The sequence below is a fragment of the Pararge aegeria genome, chromosome 3, assembly GCF_905163445.1.
Source record: "Pararge aegeria chromosome 3, ilParAegt1.1, whole genome shotgun sequence".
Taxonomy (NCBI): Eukaryota; Metazoa; Arthropoda; class Insecta; order Lepidoptera; family Nymphalidae; genus Pararge; species Pararge aegeria.
In genome coordinates, this window is record NC_053182.1 from 5,330,712 (window position 1) to 5,354,597 (window position 23,886).

General features: G+C 35.8%; 2 protein-coding genes across 2 annotated transcripts; one reads left to right on the top strand and one right to left on the bottom strand.

Annotated features, from left to right (window-relative positions):
• Window positions 1–2,363: 2,363 nt before the first annotated feature.
• Window positions 2,364–7,219, bottom strand: LOC120636636 (DNA repair protein complementing XP-G cells homolog). The gene is made up of 7 exons (XM_039908200.1): window positions 6,760–7,219; window positions 6,508–6,683; window positions 6,090–6,295; window positions 5,815–6,010; window positions 3,998–5,687; window positions 3,631–3,917; window positions 2,364–3,555 (listed from the first exon to the last, which is right to left on the bottom strand). Exons 1-7 carry the CDS (start codon window positions 6,845–6,847, stop codon window positions 2,869–2,871), a joined length of 3,330 nt encoding a protein of 1,109 aa, XP_039764134.1. The 5' UTR covers window positions 6,848–7,219; the 3' UTR covers window positions 2,364–2,868.
• A 191-nt stretch (window positions 7,220–7,410) lies between these two features.
• Window positions 7,411–15,956, top strand: LOC120636556 (suppressor of hairless protein). Its single transcript, XM_039908096.1, has 4 exons — window positions 7,411–8,667; window positions 9,132–9,376; window positions 13,251–13,476; window positions 15,041–15,956. Exons 1-4 carry the CDS (start codon window positions 7,816–7,818, stop codon window positions 15,206–15,208), a joined length of 1,491 nt encoding a protein of 496 aa, XP_039764030.1. The 5' UTR covers window positions 7,411–7,815; the 3' UTR covers window positions 15,209–15,956.
• The last annotated feature ends 7,930 nt before the right edge of the window (window positions 15,957–23,886 follow it).

Sequence of the window (23,886 nt, forward strand, 5' to 3'; positions counted from 1 at the left end):
TTATAGTACCTGTAAAAATTGTTAAAAAATTAAAGCAACATAAGCAACCTAAGACACTACCACAATGAGGTACATATTTACCTAAATGAAATAAATAATTGCTATTGAATATTTAAAGCGGTGATATCCCATTGGTTAGGACTTCAGCTTCACCACTTTCGGGAAGCCGAGTTCGAATCCCAGCACGCTTTTGTAAGTTTTAGTGCGTTTTAAGTAATTAAAATATCACGTGATTCAACAGTGAAGGAAAACAACGTGAGAAAACCTACATACCTGAGAGTTATCCATAACGTTCTCAAAGGCGTGTGAAGTCCACCAATCCGCGCTGGACCAGCGTGGTGAACTACGACCTACATCCTTCTCATTGATATAATTTTGACGAATATGATTGTGTATTTAGTTCTTTTTCAATTAAATATACAGCAAAAATATGGCCGCTTATTTATTATTATCTAGCTGTCCCGGCGAACTTAGTACCGCAAATCTTTTTTTTTTTTTTGATAAATGTTATATTTTAATACTTATATACTATTCCGGACTAAGAGAAATCCAAAAAATCAAATATCATTAAAATTGGTCAAGCCGTACTTGAGTTATAAATGGTGCAACTAACACAACTTCCTTTTATATAGGTATGTATAGATGTCACCGAGTCACACTTAAAACAGTACCTACAACGTTCCTTAGCACTAGATCTGAGATCGTCTACCGAAGTAAAATGTATGCCAAAATCTTATCCACAGAGTATTCTCTGTAGATAAGATTTTAAGTAGTAAAAGAATAGAACTAAAAAATTCATTGCCACCTGAAAATGTTGGATTAAGATGGATTATTGATTTTGGGAGTTAGCTTGCGTGCATCTTCTATAGCCGGTCTTCTGTACTTTATTTTGCGGTTATAGCGCCTCATATGTTGGAGTCGCTCGTTGTTTCAACTTTTGTGACGTAACTACACTTAGTGTTATTGTAAATAATGTAAGAGATGGACATTCATTATTTATTTCTTATAACCTTCTGTATACTAGGTACGAATATGCACAATCAACTGAAACTTAACACCCCTCCCTGGCTCAACTTAAAATTGCATCGTATAGTACGTAAGAATGAACAATAATTGTTAACTCTGTAAACCTTGTCCAGACAATTAATGTCTATTTAATCACAAATTTCCGATCAGTATATTTTAACGACTTCCCTAGCGCAGCGGAGAGTGCTGTGGTTTCAAGTGGATGGTTTCCGGTTCTATCCGCGGCAGGGGCAAATTGGGAATTTAGAATTTACTGAATTTGATCTGGTCTTATCTAGTGGAAGGTTTTGGCCGTGGTTAGTTATCCTGGTATTAGCCGTTATCACACTACCGACAAATATGCGCCGATTTAGCGTTTCGGTACTATATCGCGTAGAAACCGATTTAGCGAGTTAGCGTTACCATTTTAGACGGCTTGGGCTAACTTATTGTGGAATTAAAAATAAAAGGTACAAAACCTGCAGAGATTCAGTAACTCAATAGAGCGGCGTGTTTTTATCAACAAATTATTGAATAAATTTTTTTTTATGCATCATATGCATCACGTGATACAAGAATTGCCGCGAGATTGCTTTTTCTTTAGAGGCGTTAAATCCAGAGCTTAAACGTATTATTAAGAGTATTAATTTCACTATTTGAAAATCCATACGTGATCGACGTTCCGAAATAAGCAGTTTATACGAGCCGCCAGCATGCCGCAGTGGCAGTCTATACGAGCCGCCAGCATGCCGCAGTGGTTTCTGTTAAGAAATTATGATTGTGCGCATAGTTCAAGATTTGCACTCCAATAGTAGTTTTTGAATATCGAAACACTAACTTCAAAGCAAAACAGACCTTTTGCTACTTGTACTGGTCGAAAATTCTGTAATCCCGATTTTTATTTTACAAGAGCGCTTGATGTCGAACTGTGGACGAATTAGAGTTATGAAAGTGGCATAAGTTCAATTTCTCTCGACGTTAAAGAGTAACGATAGTCGAAACTGTTTATTAAATTAGGAACGTTCAATCCTATACTAAGTGTATTGAACTGTGAAAAGTATGCTGTGAGATACTGTTCAAATTCAGTTTGATGATGTGTAAAATCATAACTTATGCTATCCTAATTTACTTATTTATTTGTATCACATCACCCAATGCTTTTACTTTTGCCTCATTTGAGAAGAGATTCCTCTGATTTCACTTAGTAATAGCCATTATGGTAGATAGGCATAATTATTATCTTACTTGTGATTATTTGCTTTATTATGAGTGTGTAACCATTGAACATTATTTTCCTATATACTGCATTATATTTAATGTTCTTTGTCACATCAAGAGTTGAATGTAAACAATAAATCGACTATTTTATAAAAGTTTTTTTTATTTTCTACAAGCCAATTTTAATAATGCCAAATAACTGCCTGATTAAACGTTTCGCACAACCATGCACTAAACAAAAATAAAACCGACCAAGTGCGCATCGGATCCCGCAGTGAATGGTTCCGTAGTGGGAAAGAACGTCACAAAATATCTCGCATCTTAAAAAATATGCAACAAATTGAAACAACTTTTCTTCAGTAGTGTTTTTGGTTGAAATCTCACACATTTTCACCACATTGGAAACGAAAAGTTATTTTGACATTAAAATTTATCGATCAATTTACTCTATACCAAATACCACTATTTCAAATTGCCTACGGAAACGGAATTGCCCATTATTACAAATACATTACGAGCTGAGTGTTAAACGACACATTTTTCAGTATTGCATTTCGATATTGGCTGATATCTACATTATCGGATTTGGTGTGAAACATTCGCGTGACAAGACTTGAATTCACAAATTTGAGTCAGCTATTACAATTAATCACTATCACTTTCGGAAAGCTCAGCTTTTTCTTTAGGCACGGGAAGTTTTCTTTTAGTTTTTTTCGTTTTACGGTCTATCCTTGTTGTCCGGAATAGCTCTATAGCCTTCAACTTGTTTTCCAACAAGTTTTTCTTGTCCTTTTCCCTTTGTGGTATAATTTCCTGGTATCGTTCACTTTTTGGAACATTGACATCAAAGCCTTTTCCAGAGTCATTTATCACTGTGTGTGATTTAACAACTTGATCAATATTTTCTGTTTCATTATTGGCTGCGGTTGTCTTCACTTGTTTTGATTTTGATGGACCTGCATCGTTAGAATTATTAGTGTTAGGTTTCCGCTTTCGTTTAGATTCTTGTTTATCATTTGTCATTTCTGATTCATTTGTTTTTTGAATAGACACAGAAGGGTCCATTTTTTGCACAGCAGCTTTCACTCTTTTACTCATTTGATCCTCCAATGATTGGAATTCCAATTTTCTTTTGAAGTAATCGTAAACTGTTTTCTGGCTCTTGCGCTCAAGCATCCTTTTCAAGACGGGTTTTATTATTTCATCTAATTTGTTTTGGGACCAGCCAAATTTTGATTTTGTATAATCTCTTAGTATTGTTATATCTAGTTCTCCCCAAGTGAATTTTTCTTCACTTCTTTCAACATTAGGTTCCAAGTATGCCTGTACCACCTGAAAAAAAGCATACCATTGAATACATTTTTATACTGCTTATCAAATGGTAACATACTACAAAATGGCACTTACCCGTACACTCGGAAAATCATCAGAAAGATTAACATTTTTAAGTTTTTTCTTCAAGCTAATATTATCCGTTCGTTTTCCTGCTTTAACCCATTTCTTAAACTCTTGTAACCCAGTTACAAGTTCTTGGTATAAATTCTGATTTGGTTGTTCATTTATTAGTTTTTTCTTGTTAAATGGAAATGAAGCTAATATCTCTAAAGCAGTAACTGGACCTACACCTGATACTCCCGTAGTATAATCACTTCCCACCAGAAGAGACAGAAGCACTAACTGCTCTCGACTAAGGTCTAAAAGAAGATTAACGGATTTAATGAAAAATACGTCATGGAACTTAATAAATAAAATAACATTCAAATTAGGAACTTACTAAACGATTTTTCTATCCTTTCGCTCAGAAATTGGAGAACATGTTTTTTTTGATTGAAGAAATTTCTATACACAGTTTTCCCGCCAAACAACCAAATATCGCTATCATCTGTAATCGTCCCGTCTGTTAGTTTTGCATTCTCAAGAAATGCGCATTGAGCCTCAGCCTCCATTGGGGCAACAATGTATGGGATGCCAAAAACTTGTAGTAATTCTTGAGCTTCTTTGGTCATTTGCTGTGTAATATTTCGCCCTATACGGTCCAGTCGCCCCTTCTCTTGCAGTAGGTCTTCTTCCTGATTTTCAATTTCAGATGCCAATGTATTAAGGTTTTCAAGCGTAAAGAATTCTTTGTTTGATGATTTATTAATACTTTCTGTACAAATTTCTTTTGAAGTAATTTCAGATGACATTTCATGTTTGTTGTGTAATTTCTCACAAGAGGTTTTAGGTACGGCGTCTATTTGTTTATTCGTGGATGTATTATGACTGATAACATTTTCTACCTTTTGCGTTATTTCAATCGGTTTTGGATTTTCTTGCTCTGTCATCTCCTTGCTTAAACAATTCTTTAATTCTGTATTTACAGGTCCATCGGGAACACTTAGTGATATATTTACACTTTTCGACTTTGAACTTTGAAGTATATTGGAATGGTTATCAGTGTTTTCAAATATATCTGCAAAAATATCATCTTCTATTTCCTTGACCATATTTAAAGTCAGTTGAATGGCATTCTTTCTTAATTTTTCTTCATTATCAGATACTTCTTCAAAATCATCTTCACTGGATTCAGTTTCTAGGCTGACGTTTGACTTAGCTTGTTCCTCTTGCGGATTTTGCCCTTCTGTGTCCTCTATACTCGTTTCAAGTGAGATAATCTCTTCGTTAGGATTTTCAACACACACCACCGACGACTGCGTATCGTTCATATTAAAACTATCATATTCCAGCTTGATTGTATATGGAGCAATTTTATCATCAACAACAGAGTGTGATTTTTCGTTAGAGGCTGTTTGACTAATACTTTTCTGAAGAGATTCGTCTTCGCTAGAGGTTAATTCTATATGTTCCTCAATGATTGATTTTTCCTGATTAAGTTCTTCAATTATCTCATCAATTTTAGGTCCTTTAGGCTTGTCCTTATTTTTGTGTGCAACTATATGATCTATAGCTTTATGTGTAAAATCACTGTACTGCATAATATATGCTTTTGCTGATGATATATCTGGTTGTTCATACCCATCAGCTTCTTCATCATCACTATAATCAGAATCAGTTAAAAGAGATGTCCATGAGTCATCGGTTTTAGATGCGCACGCACTTGTATCAGCTTCATCTACACATTCTAATGACATTTTTATGGCTTTCTGTAAGTCATCCTCTAATTCATCTTGATTTGAAGATGCTTCTTTGTTATCTGTTGATGCGCCTGGTTGATCTTCGAGTTTCGTAGCTTCTTCTTTTTTCTTGGCTTTTTCCAAAGCCTGCTTGACACTACTGATAAGTAAATACCTTGTTGTATTATTTGATGCTATTCTCTTACCAGGTAGACTTTCAAGTTTAGTATCAATACCTTCTTCATTAAGTAATGATTCAAGCTCAGTTAAGGACATTCCACCTTCCCCTATTTCTTTTTCTGTTTCTTCCAAACACTCCTGTAGTTTCCTTCTCTTTAGCAACCTTTGCATCTATCAAAATTTGACAATCAGGACAATTGTTTCATTTCAGTGTAAAGTTCATTCAATAAAAAACAATAAATGATAGCCATTGTAGCATTGAGTTAATTTATTTAACAAGAATCACAAAAGTACTTACTTGAAAATCTGAGAAGTTATCACTTTTCTTCGGCAAAGTGTGAATTTTTCCCCAAGAATTCATTTTTCTAGTTTCTTTTAGCTCTACCAATAAGTCGTATTTATCTTTCAAAGGCATATTTTTAAACTTATCGGACTCCAGATCCACAGAATGTAAATCAACAGTTGATGCACTTGAATTCTGTTCATCATCTGATCTGAAACATTATTTTTTGTCTAAGAAATTTTGTTTTATTTTACTTTATTTTAAGCATACACCTTAATTTATTAACATACTCAGATTCTGATTGGGATTCTTTTTCAGGTAATGCAGGTAACTTAAAGAGGTCATCTCCATCTTCAACTTGTTTATTTTTTTTTGGTGAAATTTGGTTGCCTAATAAGGCACTGATTGCCGTCTTTTTTCCCAGCAAAAGAGCAATCTCCCTCTTCAGTTTTTCTGATTGAGAGTTGTATCTTGATTTGTTATCCTGACGTTTAGCCTAAAATTTAATTAAATTTTACAAATAATTAAGTTCTAGTAATAAAAAACATAAATGAAAACAATAGCTTCATCAAAACTACTCGTACAGTGAAACAATATCTATATCAGTTGCAAGTATGAGTAAATCTTCTATGTTTATTAATTGCAACTTAAGATTTCCATAAATCAATAAAATGCTTGTAACAAAAATTATTAGTGAAGGAAGCTTACAATGGTTTCCTTTTTCAAATCTGGGAATGCTCCATCAAAGACGAATACTGGTTTTATCCTAAAATACAATAATTTGCAAAGTCTTTGAAACAATCCTATAAGATGAGCATTGGGTAAAGGTGCTCCTTTGGCATCTTGATAGCCTTTCACCATCTGATGCAACCAAATTGAAATATCTGTAGCAATAAAGAATTTTAGAAAAGAATTAATTGTATAATACTTCAGTCATTTATTAAAAAATTCTGAACCCACCTACAGCCAAAATCTTGTTTTCTAATGTCTCAACTGGGACAGGCTTGCCGGCGGGCTCAATTAGCCGCCACAGCCCAGTGACTCCCATCGCGTGCGATTAAATTCCAGAACTGATTTTTTGTTTAACTAATCTATATAACAGTGTACATAACAAAGGTCGTTTCCCACGAGATCTCCGGTCAATCGACGGTCTCTTCCTCACACATTGCAACCTTTTCGGTCCGTGAACTCGGCTTATTTATCACGCACACAACAACAATACGAAATGATCTCTGCTACTGGCGCATGCAAGTGTTCGGTTCACTATATACATACAATATCAAATGTTTTACTACACCGAGACGCCCACTCTTTCCCACACTTTATTTTCTCACGCCCCATGCGTAACCCCACATCCTACGACCGGCTGTCTGTCAGTCGACGTGCCGCAGTCGACCGAACTCCCTTTACCCACTCGATTATTCGCGCGCGTTTTATCGACAACTCAGCCGACAACACTCTTCCTTACCCATCCCTCGGTGTCTATGGCGTTCATTGACAGTTCGTATTTTTAGCGTTGTCGTATTTATTACTGGAATAAACATAAATGTTTAATAAGTTTTTCGTAAGAATCTTTGTTAATATTTTTCATTGTAAATGAGTAGTTAATAATAAACACTCGTAAGTAATTAATTTATAGAAATGCGGTTATGAGACGTTAATTGGACTGTCTGAAAATTCTCCCGTCAAACAGGTGTTATTGAATGAATGTGTGCAGCAGTTCCCATCGTAATTATTTATTTATGGTGTAGTGAATACAAGTGTATCGATCGTGGTAACGAAGGCTATTCCCAAGAAAGGAGCCAGCACAACATTGTGGAAGGGTGTAAAACAAGCAAATTCATTGAGGTGATAAGAAGACGCTAAAAGCTAAAAGTCTTGTTTACACTATGTGCCCTAGCAAGAAACACTGTTCTCTCGTAATAATAATAATGTAAGAGTGGCACTATGCCTGAACGCTATCACAGTTTACACATTATGCTATTGGAATCGAGGTGAGAGCGAGCCGTGGCGAGCATGCCGCACCAGTACGGCGCGGGCGCGGGTGGCATGGGCGGGGGTCCACCGTCGCCGCCGCCGCAGCACGGCGCGCTGTATCCGCGCTACGCTGCCGCCGCGGGCCCCGGCGCCGGCGCCTATCGCCCGGAGGAGCGCAGGCTCACCCGCGAAGCTATGGAACGTTACCTTCGTGACCGCTCCGACATGGTTGTCGTCATCCTACACGCCAAAGTCGCTCAAAAGTCATACGGCAACGAGAAACGCTTCTTTTGCCCTCCGCCCTGTATATATTTGTTTGGAGATGGCTGGCGACTGAGGCGCGAGCGCATGCTACGTGAGGGTGAAACTGAGCAGGCTTCCCAGCTATGCGCATTTATCGGCATAGGCAACTCAGATCAGGATATGCAGCAACTAGATTTAAACAACGGGAAACAGTACTGTGCTGCCAAAACATTGTACATATCTGATTCAGATAAGCGTAAACATTTCATGCTCTCTGTAAAAATGTTTTATGGCAACGGCCATGACATTGGTATATTTAATAGTAAAAGAATAAAAGTTATATCTAAGCCTTCAAAAAAGAAACAGTCATTGAAAAATGCAGATCTATGTATTGCTAGTGGAACTAAGGTAGCTTTATTTAATAGACTGAGGTCACAAACAGTATCAACAAGGTACCTTCATGTTGAGAATGGAAACTTTCATGCTTCATCAACACAGTGGGGTGCATTCACTATACACTTGCTTGACGATAACGAGAGTGAATCTGAAGAGTTTGCAGTGAGAGATGGATATGTCCACTACGGGTCCACTGTAAAGCTTGTATGCTCTGTAACTGGAATGGCACTTCCTAGACTTATAATTCGCAAGGTAATTAATCTTAAAATATTAATTAATGGTGAAACAAAACTCTCTTTGTTTAATTCTCAAGAACTTTAAGTTTGCATTAAAATTATTGTTTGCAATAAAAAGAAGAATTATCATTACATTAACATTACCATTTAGTTATTAGGGTGAATTAGTACTATCTTAAGGGCTAAGGCATCAAACTTGAAGTCATGAAGAATATATAGTATTTTTTAATGATGTTTGTTTAAAAAATATATATTTAAGACAATATTTATCACCTGTTATAACATAAATATAAATAAACAAATACTGAATATAAACAATTTAACAACAAATTTAGTATTTTAATTGAGTAATTTTAGAGTATTAAAACATCTCATTTATAATGCACCAGACATGCAAACTTATCTTACAAGAAAAAGTGTCAGACTTTTAATCAAAGCCAATTGAGAAAACAGGTATTTATTTGTTCATTTTGACCATAGGTCGACAAACAAATGGCTCTCCTAGAAGCAGATGATCCAGTATCCCAGCTCCACAAATGTGCATTTTACATGAAAGATACAGAGCGAATGTACCTATGCCTCTCACAAGAGAGAATCATACAGTTCCAAGCCACTCCATGCCCCAAAGAACAAAACAAAGAAATGATTAATGATGGAGCCTGTTGGACCATTATTTCTACTGATAAGGCTGAATACCAATTTTATGAAGGCATGGGTCCTGTCAGGTAAGAACCATAAATATTATGAACATATTTTGCAAAAATTTACTTATAAATATATAGATATGCAAAAATTGCATATTACTGTGATATATATTTACTGTGAACTTTGTATTTCTAATTTGTATGTATGAATGAATGAATATACTTTTATTGCACAGACAAAAAGTACATAAAAAAAGTAAGTATAAAAAAGTATATCAAAACAATGAACACAATTTGGCAGCCATATCACTGCATAGCAATTTATTCCATTTTCATTCACTTTGAATTTGTGTTCATTAGGTAAAGATTTATTGCAAGCTGAGCTAATTTGTTTCCTCATACATGGTATCAACCCATTACCGTCCCACTACAGGGCACCAGTTTCCTACCACAATGAGAAGGGTTCAGGCCCAGTCCACCACTTTGGCCCAGTGCAAATTGGTGGACTTTACGCTCCTTTGAAAACATTATAGAGGATTCTCAGGCATGCAGGTTTCCTCACAATGTTTTTCTTCACTTTTGAAGCAAGTGATATTTTAATTACTTAAAATGCACATAACTTCAAAACATAAGAGGTGCGTGCTCGGATTCTAACTATGCCCTCCAAAAATGTAGCTCCTTCCCACTTGGCTATCACCATTTCCTAATAGATAGTTTATTTAAAAAAAATTTTTCTCTTAAATCACACAGATTAGTCTCAGCGTTCATATAAAGAACAAAGTTAAATGATAATAATTGGCAAAATCAAATTCTAAGTCGTGACAATGCTACACACAATTATTATTTCAATTTAAATTTAATACCAGCCAGTCCTTCTTATTGGGGCATAGGCTTGACATTTTCATCTACATTAAAAAACATTACTTATCCATAATTTAATGTTCTACAACTAAAAATCAAGTACATCATATCAGATTATATGTGTATTTCTCTTTATCATAACTAATAACTCAAAATAATTCAATATTCTTGAATTTAAAAGTCAAAATTTTACATTGTGCTAAGTTTTCAAACTTGCGAGAGTATAAGTCATAAAAATATAAGACATAAACACTTACTTAGGAATCACAATATCAGCCAATGTTGCAACATAATCACAGTTATAACTTTGTACCTATTGACACTGTACAGTTAATAATAATGGTTTGATAATAAGTTTTCTCATGTGATTATTACAGTAAATAAAATTGATAAAGTACCTAATTTTTGTGGACTTACCGTACACGAAATTACTGTCCCTATTTAAATGAAGGCGGAAACATGCGACTGTGATTAGCGAATTATAAGCTTTTTAAAGTAGTTGATAATGTTAAAAATTGAATTTGGGTGATTCATATTTAAAAAATAAAAATGAATATATAGACTATGGGTCAAAAGATCTTGGATTCGAATCCTAGGTCGTGTCAATGTTTGGTATTCAGTTTATCAATCTAGAAATTTTCAATTCCAGTCCATATTTTAGAAACTGGTGCTATCCTCTCCTTAGCCTTAGACAAAGAAACTTTGCTTAGAGAGCAAACTGAGCCGTCGGTAGTCGGTTAAAAGTAATTATATTTACATTTTTACAAAAAGTTTATTTCCGTGTCTGTCTGTTTATCAGCTTACTCCTGAACCACGTAACGGAGATTGATGCGGTTTAGACCACAGTGTAGAATATTTCACTGATATATTTATTAAGATTTTTGCAAGTAGAAAAAATAACTAAACTGCCGAAAAATGAAAGGTTTTTGACGACCTCCCTGGCTCAACGGCGAGCGCTCTGAATTTAAGTATGAGTTCCTGATTTCCGGGAGAGGCAATTTGGGAATCTATAATTACTGCATTTTCTCTGGTCTGGTCTGGTGGGAGGCATTGGCCGTGTAAAGTTACCACCCGACCGACAAAGACGTGCCGCTTAGCTATTAGTAAATCGCTCCGGTTTGATATTGCGTAGCGACCTATTTAGCCCGCTACCATTTTAGACTGCATCATCAGTTACCAGGTGTGATTGCGGTCAAGGGTTAACTTGTGGTGGGGAAAAAAAACCATAGCATTAACTTCACTGTTACCTTATAGATTCGAGCCCAATACAGGGCACCAATCTCCTCCTTAAATGAGAAGGACTTAAGGCCGTAGTCCACAGTGGCATTTACTTCATACATGCACGGAAGCACTGCCTGCCAGGAGGATTTTTCTATTTTCTGCCAAGTTTTTGAATTATGCCTACTCTAGGTCTAAAACTTAGTGCACGCCACTATAGGTGGTAGTCCACCAAGCTGGCCCAGTGCGAATTTGTGAACTCCATCCACCTTTGCGAACTCTCAGGCATGCAGGTTTCCTCACGATGTTCTTCTTCACCGTTGTAGCAAGAGATATTTTAATCTGCTAAAATTTATATGCATTTTACTTTGAAAAGTTACGAGGTGCGTGCGTGGGATTCGAACCGGGCCTCCGAAAGTGAGGCCGAAGTCCGAACCACTAGTCTATCACCGCTTAGTAACTTTAAGTTACTTAGCTTAGTGAGACGTAAATAATGGGAACTATAAATAATGAAACCCTTATTTGTACCCGACCAGAGAAAGTTCGGAAATTGTAAATTCACAAATAGACCCTATCTGCCTGGAGGTCCTATAACACCACAGCGCTCACGACTGACCAGTGAGATTTTCAAATCCTATTAAAGTTGTATTCTACCAACGAAGAATTTATTATGATTCAAAATATTCTCTTGAGTAGGTAATTGACCGCGTCCCCAATGCTGCGTACTAGTCCTAGCTTCCCTCCGTCATTCCCATCATTACATGTCATTACATCAAGTAACCATATACATTGAATAGCTGCCGCTACTAGTGTATATACTTGTAGACGTAATACTGCTATCTATTCTGTTTTATATTCATATTAATCTATAATATGAATATAAAAAAGCCCCAGCACGCACGTCTAACTTTATGAGTTATGTGCGTTTTATGCAATTTCAAAATCACCTGCTTCAAAGGTGAAGGAAAACATCGTGAGGAAACCTGCATGCCTGAGAGTTCTCCATAATGTTCGCAAAGGTGTGTGGAGTCCACAAATTGCGTGGTGGACTACGGCCTTAACCCCTTCTCATTTTGGGAGTAGATAATGATCTAATTATCATTTCCTTAATGTTAAATGTAACTATGAAAATTGCTCGCCTTAGTAAACGATTTACTGCATGGCCTGTATAGCTGCGAGCCTTAACATTAAACCTAGACATTTTCACGCCTTGTCTTATAGAGAAAGAAAGCTTCCGGAAAATATAAAAAACCCAAAAAAAAAATTGTAAAGTTATTAACAATAACTTTTAATTACCGTTATTTCAAGTACTTTAAAGCAACTTGAAATAACTAACTAAAAGTTATTGCTAATTTTAAAACAAATGCGATCCAGTAAACTTTGTAATTATTTGGACGCGAGTTATACATCAGTACAAACTTGGGCTAAATTTGTATAAAAAAAGGAGTCAATGGGCATATTTAAAAATGCTGTTAAGGCTCATTATATAGCTCAATAAAGACGACTATTATTTATTTATCTACTCTAACTCATATTTATGTATTCATGGTATGTTTAAAAGTATGTATTAGTAATATTTATCAATAGTATTGTTGTATTATTATAGTCTGGTTTATGTATTTGTTTGTAGTTTTTCGTATGTATGTTTTAAGCAGTGTACCCCACCTTTTCGTTTTTCTTTTTAGTCTTTCTAATCCTTGCCTGGCAGAGATCGCTACTTAAGGCAACCTTTTGTATCCTACTACATTCTTAAAATGCTTGTTCTTTTTTTTTGTTTTTCTGAATAATGTAGTGTATACTTAAATAAAAATAATAATTTTTTTTTAAACGCGATTGAAGTGAGATAGCTACTATAAATCGCAAAACGTTTGTCCAGATCTCCAGTAACACCAGTGCCTTTGGTCCATTCGCTGAACTTAAATGGGGGCGGAGACGTAGCTATGCTGGAGTTAGCCGGGGACAATTTCACGCCATCCCTCCAAGTGTGGTTCGGCGATGTAGAAGCAGAGACCATGTACCGCTGCGCTGAGTCAATGCTGTGCGTCGTACCGGACATCTCGCAGTTCCGAGGACAGTGGCTATGGGTGCGGCAGCCTACACAGGTACCTATGTCCTTTTTCATTATGTCTTCATTTGGATAGGAGCAAGCAAAAATTTGCGGGATTCCATGATATATTATGAAAATGAAGCCCAATTTGCTATACTCCGCGGAAATTAGGAGAATCTGTATGTTGTAATTTATAATTTCTTTAATCTTTATACTCCACACCGAACAGATCTTCGACAATGTACCCTCTACGCACGTTTCGCTCCAAAACCGGAGCATCATCAAGTGATGTTGACTTTACAATGAATAATTGTTTAAAGCTTTTTGCGGAGTATAGCAAATTAAGCTTAATTTTCATAAATATTTAAAAAAAAAACCTTTTAAGAGATTTAATTCAAAATTCATTTATCACCTAGTTTATACCTAAGCACTTTTGAAACGTCATGTCATATATCGTATGTTGGTAGCGACTCTACGACCGGTTCGGAAGGCAGATTCTACCGAGAAGAACCGACATAAAACTCAGCAGATTGCTCTTTTTTAACATCATTTTACATTAACATTCTTTAGAATTTCGCTATCTTGTGAGATATGTGAGCGGAGCGGCCTGTTCCCAAGCAGCCTTGTCTTTAAGAAATTCATCAATCGTGCCGTTCAAAATCATCATCATTATCAGCCCACTACAGGGCACGGGTCTCCGCTCGGTTTAGGCTAGTCCCAGGTGCAGATTGCTACTTCACACACCCTTGTGAAGTTTATGGAGTACTCTCAGGCATGCAGGTTTCCTGACGATGTATATACATTACTTAAAATTTAAAAAAAAATACAATTATAGCTATGTAGGTGAAATAGCCTAGATTGCCGTGTGGTGACGGCAGATTAGAATGCAGTTGTCACCAACCTTTCTTTTCGCGCCGGTGCAGTGTCGTGCGAGGCTACTTATTGAATATAATGGAGAACGGGCATCAGCGTCCTCTGTGTTACTACTGTTATCTACTGCGATGACAAACCCGTCTGCCCAGCGTGGTGATTATGGGTAAACCCTCCCGTTAGGAGAGGCCTTTAGTCCAGATTTGATGGATAGCCTAGTTGTTAGGGCTTCGGCCTTCCTTCCAGGGAGTTCGATCCTACGCACGCACCCTGTAACTTCCGTGTATGCAATCAAATATCATTTGCTTTAACGGTAAGGGAAAAATGCACGCCTGAGACTTCCCCATAATGTTCATAAAAGTGTGTAAGGTGTACCAGTCCGCTAGGCCTAAACTATTCTCATTCTGTAAGAGTAACCGTGCTGGGTTGGCAATGGGTTAATAAAAATGATACTACGATCGCCTAAAACAGTATTATTTTCATATTGTTGAATTTCTTATTTTATAATAACATTCTTTATTCTTGGGACGTCAAGGTATAGTATATAAAACAACTGGAAGTATTACAGGGGAAATTTCAATACCTCAGTTTTTAGCCTTATCCAGCTATCGAACTCGGCTCCTGGTGATCCGTAGTTAAACATTCAGTATGTTTAACTAATAGATCAACGAAGTAGCTCCCAAATGACGTAAGAGGTTTGCCCAGTAGTGGATAGCGGGAGAGAATTAACAATGGCAACTTTCCCCCAGGTGCCAGTGTCACTAGTCCGTAATGACGGTATAATCTATGCGACGGGGCTCACGTTCACGTACACGCCGGAGCCCGGCCCGCGGCCGACGTGCCCGCCTGTCGATGACGTCATGAGGCCCGAACACGCTTGGCACGACGCCCATCGGCTGCCCGAGGCGTTGCAATAGCGTGACAACCCTAGCACGTTTCGTGACTGTTCAGTGACTAATGTTATATTGTCTGTCATGTTCCAAGTTCAAACTTAAACTGTGAGTAACCAAACGACGGTAAAAGTTAACCACCAATGCTCGGATAGACTATGCTGTTGACGTCGTTCGTAACGACATTGGGTCAGAAAGTATCAAAAAAAACTGTACCGACAAGAGTGAAATGGACTTTAGACACATTTGTTTAAAGGTTAAGTTCGCTTACGTTTCTTCAGCCAGCGCTCCCGTGGAATAGAAATAAACTTAAAATCACTAGTGCATAATGTGCGGCTTTAAAGCAAATAATTGTAGGTTCAGTTTACTTTGACCTTTTGTTGTTTCGGTACTCAAGACTCTAGGATTGTAAGCGTGCAATTCGTACAACAAAGCCGTACAGCGTAAAGTAGGTATCAAATATATACAGGTTTATGTCGGGCATTTAGCTTTGTCTCGTTTTGACTGTTTCTTAAATCTGAGGTACTCCTTTATTGACCTCAGACTAAAGCTCTGAAGGTGTTGCGCTAGAAAAGTGTGATATGGTAAACGAAAAAAGCCACTAAATAGTGGCGAAAAATTATGCTGTCTAGGGTCAAAAGGTACATCCGAAGAATCGCATTAAATGCTTAAAGTACAACGATTCAGTTTCAGAAATAAGACTTACAATGGTGTCGATTTCGTTGTACGCAAACTTTTTCCCCATTTTCTTTTTAAAAACATGTAGAGCTCGTCCGGGGAATGTCCTATGCTTATTTCTGCTGCCAAGCAGCATTGTTGCGTTCCGGTCTGTATGTATGAAAAAGACAGAATATTTATTAGAACTGTCAATATAGTGTAGTTTAGAGGTTTGTGTACAAAAGAATCGGCAAAATTGCCTGTTAATTACAACATGTTTCTCGGATTGTTAATGTATGGCATGCAAACTTCAAATAGAAAATAGCATAATGGAACGACCATAGTTATATAATTGTATTTGAATAATTATCGAGGATGTATCACATTTAGATGATATCGTGTTAGTCGTAATTATCCTATTCTATTAAGGGTGGGATGCATCGACGTGCTTCAGCGGAAACGTGAACGCTAAATATGTCACGTGCGTTAGTAATAGAAAAGCGTTGTATCACGAGTCATATGGGTGGCGTTTGAAATTACTTACTTGCATTTCTTCCTGGATCGCTTGAATTTTAATATTTGTATGAAATAAATAGAGCGCCATCTAGTTAACATACTGGGAAACAGTATTGTCATTAGATGCACTCTATCGAAATGCTGACCAGCACGAAACAGCAACGCTACTCGTCTAGGGCGTCCAATACCCTGGAAGCTCCTCCTGTTAACCTCACTAACGCGGAAAACCGCAGGTTTAGTGAGTTGGCGACGTTGAGGATCACAACGATGCAAGCATCATCATCGGTATCCCCCAGTCGCATGACAGCGAACCTCTCAGCGGGTCTTGGATTTGAATGATGACCTTTAGGCCCCTAGCGTACGGCAGCGTAGATTAGATAGACTCAAAGAACAAAACCGGGAAAATGTTCTTCTTCGCGCTAATAACCCCGGTAAGGAGGTGGAGCCTCGAGGCCCATACCCCCGCGTGACCAAGGACATCCGGATATGACCACAATATACTCTTTCGATTCCATTCAAAAAGTAGTAAACTTTTACGGGATCGAATCAGTAACTTAGTAGAATATCTCACATGAGACACACAGTACGCTTAGCATAGTTTTGAACGCTCGCAATCGTAGATACCTTTTTGAGTATCGAAACAAAGTAACGTCACATGTAAATGGACCGTCACATTGAATGGATAGATTCTATTTTACTCTGAAGCTAGAGGGTATCGGTAGCCAAAACTGAACCATCGATTCATAGTGCACTATGGATACTTTAGGTTTTTAAGGCAAGCAGTGCTGTATGCATATATCAAAACCAAGCATCGGACTCTAGGAGATTTAATCTTTTTTTTTTGGCCATTAAACGGTAAATTTGACTGACTCAGTGACTGATATGATATAATACATTAGGTACTGTTCTTAGAAATGGTCCGGACTTAAGGATATTTTATATTAAAAGAGTTATTGAAAGCTTTATAATACCCAAGTTGCGTGAAAATACGTTTGCCAGAGCCAGCTAGAAAGTCTTGGCAATTTTGTAAGAATACAAAGTGCCTACAAGTTTTTGACTTCAATTGACATATTGATTTGATTGTCTGTCGAGATTAAACACCAAAATGCTCTGTGTAAGTTTATTGTATCTTCAGCATAAGAATAACTAGTCTATGACCTGACATTGCCGCGCACAAGCCGTTGGCATTGATGTTGCTCTATGACACCACAGAGGTTCCCAATTAAGTACCTACTAGTATTTGACCGTTACACATTTCAAAAAAACTGTAGATGCCAGTTTTATAAAATACCGAGCTGTGTGTTAGCAATCTAGTGACAAGTATTTATTTCAATATAATCATTAATTTCGAGGAAGTTTGCTATTGCAAACTATGGTTTTTTTTTTGCTGAAAAGAAGCATATCTCTATCAAAATTTCAGTCGAATTGTACAAAATCAAAGGTGTACAACGTCATTATTATTCTATGGGAACAACGGAAAGTGTAAAATGTATAGAGTCCTAAACACTGATTGTTTTTAATTACTATCGAGCCCGAATGCTTCCGACGTTTCATTTTTAGACTCATACGAATTAGTTATTCTTATGCTCATAAGGGTTTTACACGCGCCGCGAAAGTTGAAACTAAGCAGTAAAACAATCAAAGCATTTAAGGTAAATGAGATGCAATACAAGACATTAATCAAAGGCATAGTTTTAGCGCAACTTGCTATTCAACTTACTTACTTGACTTCAACTTTCGTGACGCGTACGATAAGCAAACTCTTGTGGGCTATTCTCAGTCTCAACATATATTGTTTAGCCTGAGGGCCAAATGTAGGATTTTCTACCTACGTTTACTTATTTGTTCGCGTGAATTTTGAATAGCGGAATCGAAAAAGTGCCATCCAGGGTCAATACTGTCTCCAAGTATTGTAAATTGTTGGCGCTATATCGATTCAATACGAATATGTAGATAACGTTCACGTGATCGAATAAGTTAACGTAGGTAGAAAATCTCATATTATTGCGAGACACTGAATAGGCATAGCGTTACCCGTGACCCCATGGGTTGAAATATTTTAAATGCACTGTAAATATATTCTAGGTATGATTTTATTTTTTCCATATAATGTGTTGTTTTTATAATAATCGTTTAAGTAAATTACATTATATGTAAATTGTGTCGTGGTTAATATTAAACTGTTCTAAGAAGAAAGTCGATCAAATTATTTATATGAGAGTGTTTCTATGAAAAGAAATACAATAAACTTCGCTAAACTAAATTTATTTGCCAAAAACGCTGCACGAAGTTCTTTGCGGAAAAGATACCACTATACATAGTGATTTTTTTATCGTCAAAAACACGACAGTCCCTTTAATCCATGCGATTCCGACGCAATTGTTTGAATTTATAACGCCCCCGCACCGCGCCGCTTGCAATTGATATAGGGTGCTTCTAATTCCCAAACTATTAATTAAACTTTCCCATTATTATTATTGAATAGTAAACACTGGGCAGATTAAATGGGTCACTGTTGTACGACGAAAAAAAAGTCTCCTTGTATTTAGACTTGTAACTTTAGTTTAAGAATTTGTACAACCAAATTAGCAATTATCATCTGCATGGTGGTCGATTCAGACATATAAGGCTCACTGTTTTATCGGGAAACTAAATTGCTTTCTTAAAATTTGTATGACGTCGTTCACCTTACTCATATCAGTGAAATCATAGGGATTGTCGCAAAAATATAGATGATACATTTAGTTAGGCGTAAGATGTTTGGCACAATATCGATCTTAACATACTATCTTATGTCCTTTTCCTGTATTCAATCTATACGTAATCTATAGATTTATTTCTTAGCAACTTTGTTATTATGGAAAAATATCCATTTTTAACAAATAACAACATTGCTCGGTTTACAGACAGATTCAATATATAAAACGGACGATAGATTTCATTACTTACCACTAGGTTAAATTCCAGTTAAGGGCTAACTTCAGAATTAGCCTAACCTTGATATGTCTGAATAGATCGTTAATCTAAAAGAAAAGTTTATGAGGGTAGTTCCTAAAACTAGCATTTAATATGCGTCATTCTCGAAATTATAAGTAATATACTTTAATAAAACAGAGATCTCTCTGCTCTTGAATATATTTCTTCGGGGCCAAATAGCTGTAAAATCCATGACGAGTCATTGTGTTTATTATATTGCAATTAAGTGTGTGTATGTACCAAGGTTTATGTGAGCGTCACTGAAAATGGGACTTTAAGTCTTTAACATAGGGTGTGAATTTGTTTGAATTTGATTATGCGTGTACAAGTAAAAGGCATCTAGAATATCTGGGAGCTATTATTAGGTACATAAAAAGGCAAATATAAATTTTATAGGTTATATTATAAGCGAACGTAATAGTTTTAGTGAAGATTTATTTCGTATTTTAAAGGCCTACCATCACTTTTAGATAAATCACATAAGATACGAATATTTATATGGGCAGCAGGACTTCAAATTTAAATTTTGTGTGATCCATCAATGACAAAAATTACTAATTTTATAACAGTACTTTGTATAGATTTCTTTTTTTAAATTAAATAACGTTTATTCAAAGTAAATGTTCCATAATTATATTTCAAATGCGAAAGTGTGTTTGTTTGTCCTTACTTTACGCCCTAACTAAGCAACCAATGAACTTGATTTTTGGCATGGAAGTTAATTTAAAAGACGGAGAATAGCAAAGGCTTTTTTATCTCAGGAAAAAAGCGGACCCCAACATTGAATTAAAAACATATACAATCAATTATTTTATGCAGTGCGTTGTGTCCAAAAACAGTGCAAACGCCCCGCGTCTCACTTTACAGCCGCGGAATGTTGCCAGCTTGCAAATTTTTTCCCATTTTCCCTTTTTAGGGTGATCGTTTTTTTGCTAAAGTGGAGTGGTTTTTGATGCTTCAATATAAGTCGTGTGCACGGTTTCTGTCGAAGAGCGCGGACAACAGATAGTTTGTCAATAAATATAATTTATTTTGGTACCCATACTGGATAAGCTCCAGGCTTTGTATCTTGGTCAGCCATTTCCGTTTACTTTCTTGCGTCGCGTAGTTCTCTCAGTTTTAATTATAGTTGTTCTCCTGAGAAAAACATATTTCACCCAAATTTATGTTCTGGACACAGTCCCTTAAACAAAGTGGCTCCCCTTTGGTTGTATGCGTAAATCTTTTAAAATACGCAACGGATTTTAGTTCAGTTTTCAACAATAGATAGAGTGATTCAAGAGGAAGGTTTATATATAGTAAACATGTCTATTAAAGCAGAGAAAAAAAATCCAAAGATAATAAATAAGTAATTTCGTAACAAACATATTTTTGTACGCTTACACTGACAACGCCACCTAAACCTTCCAAGATAGATTTAATTAATGTATTACGGAATCGTATCTGCAATCACTCCAAATGTGGGGCACATTTAGTATCTACATTGCGCTTGTGCGAACCCGGGGCGGACCTATATATATATATATATATATATATATATTAAAAAAAGTCATTAAAAGTTGATGGTAGGTCGACTGAAATATTATCTAAGAACCCAATGATGTTATAAGTAAAGAGGTAAATAGTTTACATTAAAGACAACTAGTTATGACACATCGTCTCTGATAGGTATATTTTTGCTAAATTTAATTAACAATTACAAAACGAATTTAATAAAACCAGCTAACTGCGACTACTTTGCTATTATAATATTACTAAAATCGAGCGAAAACACCAAAGAACCACATCTCTTGTATTGATACAAAACAAATATACCTGCACATATAATAGCAGGGTACTCATTACGTTATTTAATTTTCATCAAGTGAGGTTTATAACTATTATTATTAACTTGAGGTTATGCACTAATTGTAACGACAATACTTCCTGCATTTTGTTTACAAATATAATACAAAAAATAGTTTGTCATTATTTATTGAAGAATATTAATTATGCGGTGAGGCATGTCAACGACGTAATGCCACTCGGAACAATATTATAAAGTCAAAATACAACACATTACTTACAAGTGTAAGTTAGTTTTCTTTTGTCAAAAGGGCATTTTGAACACTATCTACAGTAGGAATGTGTCACGACGAGAGACTGAATTCAGGTTTGCTAATTACCCAAGTTTTAACATGACACTATTGTGCGCATTCTACGTCTACATAAACTTCTTGCCTCTTTGTTTTTACTTATAATATCACTGAAAGAACCTATGATTTGTTTCTTTTTGAGTTTTGTTACGCAATTATTTCGGATTACATGGCGCGTTTCGTCGTTGTGTGTATTTGAGTACATAACAGACAATCTAATGAACAATGTAGATAAGTAGCTAGATGTATTTAGCAAATTATTTTTAAACGTACATTTGAAATTATATTTATTTTAATACAAATCGTTTCTTTGTACAATTTTTTTTTGATGAAGATGTGTATTTAGGATACCAAGTGTGATTTCGAACATTCCACATGGAAAGTGTAATAAGTACAAAACAAAAAATATTTTTATAAAAAAATAAACAAAAAGTGCGTGTATTACGTAATTTTGTATACGCGAAAGGAGTGAAACTTCTTTAACTTATTTTTCATACACTCGTGTAATATTGGATAAAAAGCCAGGTTTGAATCGGAAATATCGAGTGTTTACCGCTGAATTACATAACCGACAAATCTACAATATTCCAAAATAAGGTTTGAAGAATATTTAAACAAACCTTCTTTTGGCAAAAAAAATTTTTCGGTTACGTAATACGGCTCGATATGTTCCAAATAAGCAAATTTTGAGTCGTTACTTATGGTTCGATCGGCTAAAGTCCGGTCTGGGTTCAGCCAGTTTCAAGTTTCATGTATCAGGTTTCAATTTTTTTTTCGCCTTTATCGAACATTTTTAAATAACTTTTTCTTGCGAAGTCAAAAGAAGTTTCACTTCATAATTAATTTGAATTTGATGATTTTATGGAATTGGTAGTAGCAGTATTACAAGGAACTAGTATTAGACGCGAAGAATGTGACGTCAATTTGTATGAAAATAAGCGATTTCTCAGGCATTTTACCGTTTACTCGAAGCGTTTCTATCATTTTACATTTTGGTATTTCTACATAATATAATGGTCATGTTTTAAGAATTTTATTGTTTGTATTTCATGTAATTACGGTAATGTGATATTATGGAACAGTAATTCTAAAACATGAATATTTTAGTAAAACTGAATTTAAATAATTTTTTATCTTTTATTGAAATCACCCCCACTCCGTACCTTATTATTTATTTAGTACCAAAGATTAAAATTAGAAGGACACTACGTGTACAAGGAAAACTTCGGTATCTTTTTCTTTGGTAGATTTCTTCCAGAAGACCTCTCGAATCAGATAAATGAACAGTCTTGCAAATAAAAATGTTATTTATAAATCAACATTGTGAGTGTTTTCTAGCCTGAAATATGAAGAATTTATAGAATAATCCACAATCAAGAAAGTAATAGAATCTCAGAATAGGAAAACGGAAAATCTCACGTTATTTTAGTAAAAAATATAATAAAAGTCGATATGCATCTATGCACGTATCGAGTACCTACCAGCTCAGTAATAATTTTAATTAATGCGATATTTTAAGACGAATACGAAAAAAAGATTTCCCACGAATGGCGCAAATGAATTAAAATTGTAAAAACTGATATTTTAATTTAACAAGGGTCAAGTGTAATTAGCTGATTATGAATCAGAGTCGATCGAGGAACCAGAGCTGTGGGAATGTCTAAAGAACATCTTCACATGAAGTAAATATCAAAGACATTAAAGGAGTTTGTTTGATTATGTTCTCTATTCGCAAGAGGTTAAGAGCTTTAGGATATTCGTCTTATGTTGTCTTATTTCCCCTTGAGTTCCGCACTGCTGGTTTTGACCACAGATAGTAATCACAAGTTTATCGTCACACACTATTGTTCGCTGAGATTCAAGAAATCTGGATTATAATTTATGTAAAATTTAATCTTTAATTATAGATGATAATATGTTAATTCACTGGTTTTGTAAGGTCATAAAGATGATAAGATTCGGCTGACCAAAACAGGTACGTACCATTTATTGTTCACCGATTTCAACTATAGGTAACTAAATGAAAACGTAGTTAAAGAGTACCTACTACCTATAGGTCCTATAGGTAGTAGGTACTACGTTGTAACTACGTTTATATAGTATAGGTACTACCTGCTCTCGGGATTTTTTTCTATAGTAATAACTAGCAATCCCTCGTGACTTCCTCCGCGTATAAATCAATCTTAAAAGATAGACATATGCTGTAGCGTATGTTTAGAACTCTTAAAGGGAACAACTTTGTCCTACATGATTTTATCGAAACTTTAATCGTTTACGCAGCGCACGCAGCGGAAGCTCTCAAAAGGAGAAAAGCCCCGATTTTGAAACATTCTTCATTGATGCTTCTTTGGGTCTCAGCGTGATGATATATAACCTATAGCCTTCATCGATAAATGGGCAACACTGAAATAAATTTTCAAA

Excerpts from the sequence above, each read along its gene's own strand:
- LOC120636556 (XM_039908096.1), top strand. The coding sequence starts at position 7,816 with ATGCCGCACCAGTACGGCGCGGGCGCGGGTGGCATGGGCGGGGGTCCA. Across the intron at positions 8,668-9,131 it reads CTAGACTTATAATTCGCAAG|GTCGACAAACAAATGGCTCT; the intron begins GTAATTAATCTT and ends TTTTGACCATAG. Across the intron at positions 13,477-15,040 it reads GGGTGCGGCAGCCTACACAG|GTGCCAGTGTCACTAGTCCG; the intron begins GTACCTATGTCC and ends ACTTTCCCCCAG.
- LOC120636636 (XM_039908200.1), bottom strand. The coding sequence starts at position 6,847 with ATGGGAGTCACTGGGCTGTGGCGGCTAATTGAGCCCGCCGGCAAGCCT. Across the intron at positions 6,684-6,759 it reads AAACAAGATTTTGGCTGTAG|ATATTTCAATTTGGTTGCAT; the intron begins GTGGGTTCAGAA and ends TTATTGCTACAG. Across the intron at positions 5,688-5,814 it reads ATAACTTCTCAGATTTTCAA|ATGCAAAGGTTGCTAAAGAG; the intron begins GTAAGTACTTTT and ends AAATTTTGATAG.